Genomic DNA, 10,289 nt, shown 5'->3' on the forward strand with positions numbered 1-10,289 from the left:
ATCAAACATGTGGGAAAAATTATTAAAATTAATTAAGCTTGTAACGTAAAAAAATTATGATATTTTAATTGAACATTTTTTTCCACATGGATATAATAATACGCATTACAATAACATAGGTACAGTTTCCGTTTTTGTTAATAATAAGTATATAGTACAGCCGGTGCGTATTATTTTTACTTAAAAAAATACAATTTATTATGAATGCGGATAAAATATTTGCATTTTATATTATCGCATGTGCATTTTTCAAATATTTAAATTAACAAAATAATTTATAAAGTCTGCCGAGTGCTGATTGTTATAAATTATGATGTGTAATTTTTTTCTAATAAATAAAAAATCATACATATTTATAAACAAAAACTATGTTTTTATTCCTATATATCTACTTACATGCCTGCATTAAATCTTATCTTATCAAATACATATTCAGTATCAGAGCTTAGTAAGATACTAAGATTCAGTGGTCGGTAAGTTCTAATCTAAATTGGGACTTGGTTTTAGTTAATTCCTTTTAATATGTAATTATTAAAAATAATAATTTGTAGCAATTATAAACAGTTAATTAATTAATACCAATCACAAAATTCTAAAAATTCTAAAATATTTACAAGGCTATCTCAAAGTAAATCATTCTTCGGCAGAACGATGGAAAACATGTTTCTTTTTTTTTGTGCCAATGTGCTTAGTCCCTCCCCCCACATCCCTTACAGTTGTTTCGAAATCATTACTGTCCCCCAATATAATTCGAAACTTCATGCATTTGCATAATTCATAGAAAGCTGTAGCATATCATTCAAAATCTGATTCGACAAAAATTTGTTTCATATAGGTTATATAATAATATGTAACTTAAATCCAATGACTGTAGATTGGATACTTACCAAATTTAAGCTATTTTTCATATTTAAATATTTATTAATTAATTATTAGCGCATATTTTTTCAAATAATTAATACATTTTGAATGATTGAATAATTTGTAACATGTTTAAAGTTTTATTAAAAAATGATCTACCCATAAATTGGTTCATGATGGGTATAGGGTCGGCTGTACTGTCTAATTCCTGCACGTCATAATCATTTTTTTCATTTTTGTCAAGAATTTAACGAGTCGTGAACATTGGACTTAATATATAACACTTGCGCGATCTACCGTTCTGATACATACTTATACCCGTTTGGAGCACGAATACAGAACAAGATATTCAAGATCGTGTTATTTCGACATAATACTTCATATTATTATGATTTATGAAAAACTGCAAAGACAAAGAGTTAAGAGATTATAATGTTTTGTTTTATTGAATATTGATTATAGTGTCGGTAGCCATCTTATAATCCACTGGGTACTGGAACACTTGGTGTACCACAACGTCTACAATGGCTATTTGGCTATAGGATTTTTATAATAGTAGAACCAACAACAAGGGAGAAAAATATTTAAAACACACGAGGTAGGTATACATATAATATTAGGTATATTATAAAATACATAGCCAACATCGATAGACAGGAATGGTATTTTATAAATAAAATAATACAAAACTCAGATTAGCTTACATTGTTACAGTGCTTAGCAGTGACATACACAGGGCGAGGAGCTAATTGGCTGAAGCCCCTCCTCCCCATTAAAAACCACTACTGCTGGTGAGCAATCTTATGTATTATTTAAAATTCATTTAATTTCACATCAAATTATGATAAATTTGCTAAGTTAATCACTAGTAAAACGGAGATGACAAATACTTGTCTAGAGTCCTCTTTATGATACATATATAATATTTCTTTTAAAATGCTATTTAAAAAAAATATATAAATGAAAAATAATATGTTCATAACCAAATAGAGTGAAATATGTAACACACTAATTAAAATTAAAATACAGATATTTTTTATAACAAAAAAATAGTGTAATATAGGTACTTATTATTAAAATTGCTTATAATACTATGTTTGTATAAGATATAACTTTACAACAAGTATGCAATAATATTCTGTTCTAGGCAGATTTTAAAATTAAAAGTATAAAAATAAACTACCTACATTGATCATATTATGCTCAGAATCTAAAATTAAATATTGATGTTTATAAAATGTAATTTTATAAAATTATGTTTAAGTTGTTGGTACACTCAGCTCTAAGGATATAATTATTTCTAAAGTACTCCATCAGTTATTATGTTGGTTCTTCCAGTTGTTGGTAATGTAATTACTAAGAAAGCTGAAACTAAACATTAAATATTATGTGAAAGTGAGTAGATTACAACTATACAACTAATTTATTAGAATAATTCACTATTGAAATATTTTAAAATTTAAAAACTAAATCAATTTAAAATTTAGATAATGGAGTAGACCACTTATAGGTAGGTTTAATTTATTGTTCTAAGTTCTTACTATAGAGGCCAGAGGGTACAAATAGTGTTACAATTTGTACTGTATACAAGTGTATAATTATATAATTTTTAATTGTATAAATTTCTAATTTATATATGAATGCGTACTTAAATTAAATTATTGAGTATTATACAAAATTTGTACTAACTTATCAAAAATGAGCTTGAAACAAATATTGGAACTATACAATGAGCATCAATAAAAATTCCAATGAGAATGTTGCCCAAAAGTGCACCTATTTTGCCAAACATAGTACCTATGGACGCAGCCATGCCCCTTAAAAATAATAACATACAATTTAAAATACATATTATATAGTTTTAGAATAATATTTTATAAATAGTTCTATGTACACTTTACCTGTATTCAGTAGGAAATAACTCAACAGTAATGCAATATGTTAGGCTAATACCAATACTAGAAAAAGCTTCAAATATTGAAGATAATATGATATTCTGCATTGAAGAAGTAATAAAATACAACCATGCTGCAGAAATACTGGATCCAAAGAAACTCAAAACTGGATAAAAAAAAAAAAATTAAAAAGCTTAATATTATGTATTTATTCCATGTTATATTACCTATATAATAATATTATAAACTATAAGAAATCCTTAATTGGTACCTAGGTACTTATTACTTAGTATCATTACCCATCGGTTAAATTTAGAATATAATATTATAATAAAATAAATGTAAACCAGAACTAATAATATTTGATAGCTACTATTGTAGTATTACACAAGTATCAAATTGGTTGAAAATTAGTGACATGGTGGCTCGTATTTATTTTAAAATATTTTACTTACTCTATCTTTTATAGTTTCATATAGATAAGTAATAAATAGGGAACATATTTTAATATAAATTGCATATTTTTCTGAATCTCCAAAAACATTGCTTTCCAAGCTCAAAGTTCATTTAATACATCAATGAATTAAAAAATGTAACTTTTATTGTGCATTTTTTTTTTAATTTTTAAGACTTTATTACTTTTTAAAGCATTTCTTAACACTTTTTAGTGCATTTTTATGTTTTTAAGCCATATTTATGTAGGAATGTATACAATTTTATAAAAATGTAGTTAACATTCATTATAAAAAATTAAAAGTAAATATTTATTATGTTTTTACAACTTGGACTTAGACACTTAGAATTAGTGGCATAAATAAAGATGTATTTGGGAGTCTCTTTTTAACTTTAAAACTTCGTCTTCCCTTTAATCACTTTTACAATTTATTTTAATTACTACTTTTTTATACAATAAATTGAAAATCATAATACTAAACAAGACTAGCAAAATAATACATAATAAGTAGGTATTTTATCATGCATATGTTAAAAAAACAATTATTAACAACATATAAATTGTTGTTATTATAAAAATAAAAGATATTACCATAAGCTTTATTATATTAACAGAAAATAGAAATTAATTAAGAATTAATTATTTAATTATTTTTTCTGATATAAAAATGTATACATTATTTTTTGAAATTTCTTTTGAATGTGTCGGACAAAGATATATAAAAAAAGTGTAAAGAGGTGGGCCTCTTAAATTCGGTGTGTACTAGTTGCGGTCATAATCAAAAATTACGTACTAGTTGCGGTCATCCCTCAAAAAGGTTGCATACTAGTTGCGGTCACTCAAATAATAATAACTAAGTATGCTAAATAATATAATATAATATAGTTTATATAATAATTAAATATGAAATTAATATTTCGTTTATTTATTTAATTTAGAAAAATGTATCAATCAAAATTTTCCTTCCCATTTATATCGAAAATATAACATACTTAGGACTGTCTACACATTATTATTTATTGTGTAGGTATAGTTAAAAATGTTGATACTTATGTTTAAATTATTCGAATATTCGAAACTATGATCGGAGTATACAATTTAATCTATTTTATTTATAGACGCTGTGTACATTAAATCGAAAAATATGTTTATCGTATAATATAAATTTCGCCTGGAATTAGAGTATAATAAAGCTATGACCGCAATTAAGATAGTACCTAAATTGGCGTGACCGCAACTGTTATATCTGTTTATCTCAAAAATCGTCATGACCGCAACTAGTATGCAGCCCTTAAATTTAGTGACCCCATTCTGACCCTCTTGAACCTAAGCAATGGACTTTTATTATATATGGTTAATGGTTATGGTAGGTAATTGACAACTGACTGTATAGTGTATACAATTAAAAAATTAATACTATGTATGAGTACAAATTTAAAATGTTCAATAACCTGTAAAAAATCTGAGTCCAAGTTTATTGATAAATAATGGTACAACGACACTTGTAGGTATGCAAGCAATACCAATGATCATGATGTTCATATACACGGAATGGTCAATATGATCATCACACTTTACATCTTTCATTTCTGGTTCAACTATGTACATGGATACAATTTCGCACATGGTTGTTTTATTTTGGATATTTGAATATGTTTCATACCAACGAAATCTATTCATCAATTCTGGGAACCACAGTATTAACATATAGTAACTGCACATAATATATATCATAGAGTAAGCAACTTCTGAACACATGATTTGTCATTAAATATTTAAAGTTTTCATAAATAGGTTATAGGTATGTCTCAATTGTTACCTACCTGGTTGTAGCACAAAAGTGTATAATGCATGTAATTATAGCTATAATTTTAAATTTTGATGTAAACAAATCTATAGTACTTTTATAAAGTCCGTCAAAGAAACCACTATTTGATTTGTCATTAGAGCTTGGCATGATTATTGAAGTCACCTAAAAATCAAACAGAATAAATATAAATATGTTTAAGTTAAATGAAGAATTATCGGGAAGTCAAATTATGCACCTAAAAATTATTGAAATTTAAGCTTACAGGAAATGTATCATTTGAGTTATTATTCCATTTGTAAACAAATTTTAAGCAATTGATTGTTTCTTGGTGTTTACCCTGAGCTAGTAAAAATTTTGGACTTTCCGGCATTTTCATTAATAAAATGGCTAATGTTATACTCGGAAGTGAACACATAATTACAAACAGATTCCATGATTTAAACAAAATGTATTCATTTTCAATTTTAAATGTCTGTGGTATAATTATCCATGCTACACCTAAAATCAAAATTATTTAAATATAACATTATTTTAATAATTATACGATTAATTTGAATATGTAGGACATTAATATTCTAATTGCCAATTAGTTAATTCAGATAAATATGGGTAAATTATCACTAAAAACAAAAAATACCTTACATAGATTGTGGTTTATTCTATTAATTTTTTAAATTATCATATTACAGCAATATATCATTATATGTCTATAATTATGATACTATGATACAAATAAGTAATTAAGCATAAAACAATTTCGAATGCAATAAAATTTGCTAAGATTTATCCACCCACCTGATTTTTATTCAGGGGATTAGATTTAAACAACTTTAAATTATTACATTTTAATGTTAAATGTTGAAAAATATATGAATTTAAACTTTAAAGTACCTACCTTAGATAAATGATCCCATTTTAGTACTATGGATACTAATGGTTGTTTCATTGTTTGGTTGTTAAAGAACACTAATTACAAGATTAAAATTACATAAATTACAAATAACAAATTCTTACATGGAAGTAATATTATGCCACATGTCCAGAACATTTCCATCCAAGATAAAAATTTTTCTCGGTATTTTACATTAAGAAACTCTACTAGATATGAAAAGAGGGTTGTTGAACCGGATACTCTGTAACAATAATATTTTAATGATTTATCTATAAAAATTTTAAAACTGTTTAAGAATATATTTGGTATACCCAAATCCACTAAAAAGTCTACAGAATATAAATATTGAATACACCTGCGACACACTAGATAAGATGTTAAAGAAACCATCCATCAACATACATATTATCAAAGTGAATCTTCGGCCCTTAGTATCTGCCACATAACCCCAAATAAAGGATCCCACTAACATTCCTAAAATAGAATAAAAACAACTTTATTGTCTGCTATTGAATAAACTAGTTTAATGTTATATTAAATTTGTATACCTATCAGCATTGCTCCATTTAGAAGGCCTTTGTGAGAAGAAGTCATTTGAAAATCACATTGAGCTGATGGTATAATAAATGAAACTGATGTCACACTAAAGGCAACTGCCGTGTATAGCGATCCACATATGAATAGTATATAATAATGAAAACATCCGAATCCTATTGGTTCAAAAATGTGTTAGATTATATTATTTATTTTGCTTATAGCATTTACAACTGTAACATTTTAATTAAGTACCTACTTAAATAATTTTTAACTATAATTTTTTTCTCGTTTAATATGTAGTTTTTCTGATCAAAATATCTAAGGCAAATTTATAGATCCTAATAGATTTGTAAATATATATTTTATGATACACCAACCTAAAAAGTAGAAGTGGATAAAAAAAATATTTTCAGCATTCTATAATAGCCAATAGGTATGTTTAATAAATTAAAGATACATTAACGGTTATGTAAATATTAACATAATAAGAATTAAGAAATGTTGGATACTGCTGACCTTATTTCACATAATATGTGTTAAAAAAATATGATGTATAAAATTATAATATTTTACAATATTGTATTACTATATACAAAAAAGAAAATATAGATTTAATCTCCTGTTACAATGTCTAGTGTTACTGTGTGTTAGCTATGAAAGGAAAAAATGAATTTCTGATTGAAAAATAATTCGTATATTTTCGGGGTTTTGATGAATTTGTCATAATTTGAACTTTAAATGCATAATATATAAAAAATTATCGTGACAATGTATTTTTAATGTTTTTGAACATTTTAAAGCTTATTTACATGTGAAAAAGTTATTATAGACCATATGATATTTTATATTGTATAATACATATTTTAATTATTTTGCCAAAATTCATCAAAATCCCAAAAAATTGAATATATATTTTGTCAGAATTCATAAACGTTTTCCTTAGATATAGCTAACATTAGAGATTGTAAAAGAAAATTCCCACAAGTTTTCTACTTTTAATAAACAAAGAGTGTACCGGGAATTTTACGCTATTTATGGCCGTGAGATATTTTCGATTTTTACTACTTTTTTTTTAAAATTATCAAATTGAATTATTTATACTAGTTTGTCAGCACCACACGACGTCTCCGTTTAGAATCGTTGTTTGTAAGCAATGATTTATAATTGAATTATAATTTACCATAATATCCATTACAATGACATACTCGACAACTACTTTACAAAAGAGCAGACCCACATGTCCACTTTTTTTTTGTATACCTATTTTTATTTATTTTTTTTTTTGTTTAATGTTTTCTCCGTCGTGGTGCAGTAATAACTCGATGGCCGATAGGAATATCGCATATACTCGTAGGTATATAATAATATATATTTTCTATAGCCAATGGTGCAATACCTCAGCATCACCTTTTATATTCTGCATGTTTCGTATTACGAAAGCGATAATAAAAAAATAATAATATATATTTAATATTCTTAAGAAAGGAGGGGGTGGTAAATGCAGAATTTATAATTATTAAATATAGGTACCTAATATAGTAATAAATAGGCAATATATTATTAATTATCATTATATGAAACACGACGTATATAATATAATAATATGTATACCTACACATAATAATCAACACCAGAAACACACAGACACACGCCCACATGCACGCATAATGTATATTTGAAGCGAAATAATATTTTTAATTTGTGTAGGCATCACGGGCGATATTACAATATTAGTATGCTACACGTATAACTCGTATAAGCACATCTGCTTCCGCGGATAGTTGGGCGGTCGACGTTATACAGTTATTGGAATAATATGTCTGAATATTTATTGTTATAGCTGTATCACCGGCAACTGGTGATATCCTAATTGCAGTGGGCTAATAATAAAAGAAAAATGTAATATTAATATTATTATTATTATTTTTATTTATTGGGATTAAAAGTGTTCAACTGCTATTATAAGGTAATTAGCCTACAAGCTTTACATTGGCTTACATTTTAACCATTTTACAAAACCAAGGTAGATTGATCTACCTTGCACAAAACATTTACCTACATAGTTTTAAATTTTGATAAGATTTTAAAAATAGTTGTATATTATAATATAATATAGCTATAGTACATAATATATTTACATTTGAAATTTTATTTATTTTATATTATTAAATTCATATTTTATATAGGTACATTAATATACTTCGCAAATACAAATATCTGAAATATCGAACAACGATCGTCGGTCATCAAATTGTTTTCGGTAAAAATCCGAAACTGATGGTACGTTAGTATCTACATTATTATATAGGTTATTACTTTATTAGCTACTTATTACTTATATTATAGAATATGTATTCTTGTGTAGTTGTGTGCAGCTGCAGAGTCGTGCAAGATAATTAATAATTATACATTTCTATTTCACTGAGCGTGATCGTGATACGAGTAGTAATATATTATAATTTATAGTATAAATTGTGTCTAAAAAGCAAGGCTAACAAGTTATAAAAATGTTTTAAGTATTCGAGATAACATGCCCAAGTACACTTATAATAAATATAACAAACCTATCAGTGAGATGTATACTCTCGAGTATCGACCAATATGTTTACTAGCACCACGATTTATGTTAATACAATAATTGGGTGTGTGAATCAAAATAATGTAATAATGGTTCGTTTCATATAATCATATGTAATTATTATAACCTACGAGTTTTTTTTTATCAACTTTGAATCGACTTACCAACCATTTCGATTGCCTTGTCCAGATGTACCGGATGGTCGAGAAGACTCGTACAGACCGTACAGTCAATGATTCCTGAAAGACCAACGATATAACTTTTGATTCTATTCAAGACCAAAATTACAAAAATGTGTTATAGACTTATAGTTGTTGTCACAAAACCGTATTTACCTTTCGAATTATCTTTTTCCATTTAAAATGCAAGCAAAATGTGTAAAAATAAATAAATAATGAATAAAAATATAAACAAAACAGCAGGCAATCACATTAGTGTTGAAATCATTATTTTCTTTTAGTGTTCGAACCTCGGGCGTTCAATATAAAATGATATAGCTATTAATTCATTAAGTGGGAGAAACGTGGTGTGGTAATATAAAAACATTTTTATCATTTTTATTTTTATTTTTTTTTTTTAACTGGCTACATACTGGCTATAGGCTATATATTATTATTGTACATCTCCGGGGTCGACAGATAAATATCACATGTTCGATGTTATACTATTTTTTAAAAATCTAAATAATTTAAGGCATAATAGTAATATTGTTTAATTACTACAATGTATTTGTATGACTGCAAACGATATAGTTATAGTTGTAGTAATACCTACTTAATTACCTATTCTTATATTTATAATAAAAAATTATATACCATATAGATTATAGGTATTAGGTATACATTATTTTATATCGTATTGAATGATGCTTTGAAAATATAATAGACAATATTATTTTTTCAGAACTAGATATTAAAATGGATACACAAAATAACGTCAAAACATAGTTTGTTTATATTTTATAGGTAAATATTTTAATTGATTTTGGTACGAATTTAAAGAAGAAAAAAAATCAAAAATTTAAGTAATAACTAATAATCAATGTCGTAGTCCGTAGATATGTGTATTAGAAGACTGTGATGAATTTAAATCTATTTTCAAAATCTTATAATCACATAACTTTATTGATCATTCTGTACGTTGGGATTGGGAATAGGATAGTATAAAATTCCATAATATGTGTGATAGATAGAGACAACAGATCACTACCACTCCAACCCTTTTCATATAACAATAGTGGTTAATGATTACCGAATACTTAG

The 10,289-nt window shown here is 25.9% G+C and overlaps 1 protein-coding gene and 1 long non-coding RNA gene across 7 annotated transcripts; one reads left to right on the forward strand and one right to left on the reverse strand.

The window, feature by feature from the left end:
* Window positions 1-1,460: 1,460 nt before the first annotated feature.
* On the reverse strand, window positions 1,461-9,501 carry LOC107164141 (synaptic vesicle glycoprotein 2C-like). 6 transcript variants are annotated; one of them, XM_089223778.1, is made up of 13 exons: window positions 9,363-9,489; window positions 9,192-9,266; window positions 8,065-8,329; window positions 6,706-6,826; window positions 6,461-6,622; window positions 6,224-6,386; window positions 6,035-6,153; window positions 5,283-5,518; window positions 5,034-5,182; window positions 4,662-4,924; window positions 2,763-2,922; window positions 2,551-2,678; window positions 1,461-2,232 (listed from the first exon to the last, which is right to left on the reverse strand). In XM_089223778.1, exons 5-13 carry the CDS (start codon window positions 6,504-6,506, stop codon window positions 2,162-2,164), a joined length of 1,335 nt encoding a protein of 444 aa, XP_089079904.1. In that variant the 5' UTR covers window positions 6,507-6,622; window positions 6,706-6,826; window positions 8,065-8,329; window positions 9,192-9,266; window positions 9,363-9,489; the 3' UTR covers window positions 1,461-2,161. The 6 variants fall into 6 exon arrangements, with proteins under 6 accessions (XP_089079904.1, XP_089079903.1, XP_015367330.2 ...); XM_089223777.1 differs by lacking the exon at window positions 6,706-6,826; XM_015511844.2 differs by lacking the exons at window positions 6,706-6,826; window positions 8,065-8,329 and having other exon boundaries at window positions 4,662-4,895; window positions 5,113-5,182; window positions 9,363-9,501.
* Window positions 8,285-9,391, forward strand: LOC149057624 (uncharacterized). Its single transcript, XR_016190993.1, has 3 exons — window positions 8,285-8,415; window positions 8,636-8,729; window positions 8,815-9,391. It is a non-coding gene; the product is annotated as an uncharacterized LOC149057624 (long non-coding RNA).
* Window positions 9,502-10,289: the final 788 nt, after the last annotated feature.

The sequence above is a fragment of the Diuraphis noxia genome, unplaced genomic scaffold, assembly GCF_037042655.1.
Source record: "Diuraphis noxia isolate RWA-SAM2 unplaced genomic scaffold, SU_Dnox_SAM2 contig0003, whole genome shotgun sequence".
In the NCBI taxonomy this organism is placed as follows: domain Eukaryota; kingdom Metazoa; phylum Arthropoda; class Insecta; order Hemiptera; family Aphididae; genus Diuraphis; species Diuraphis noxia.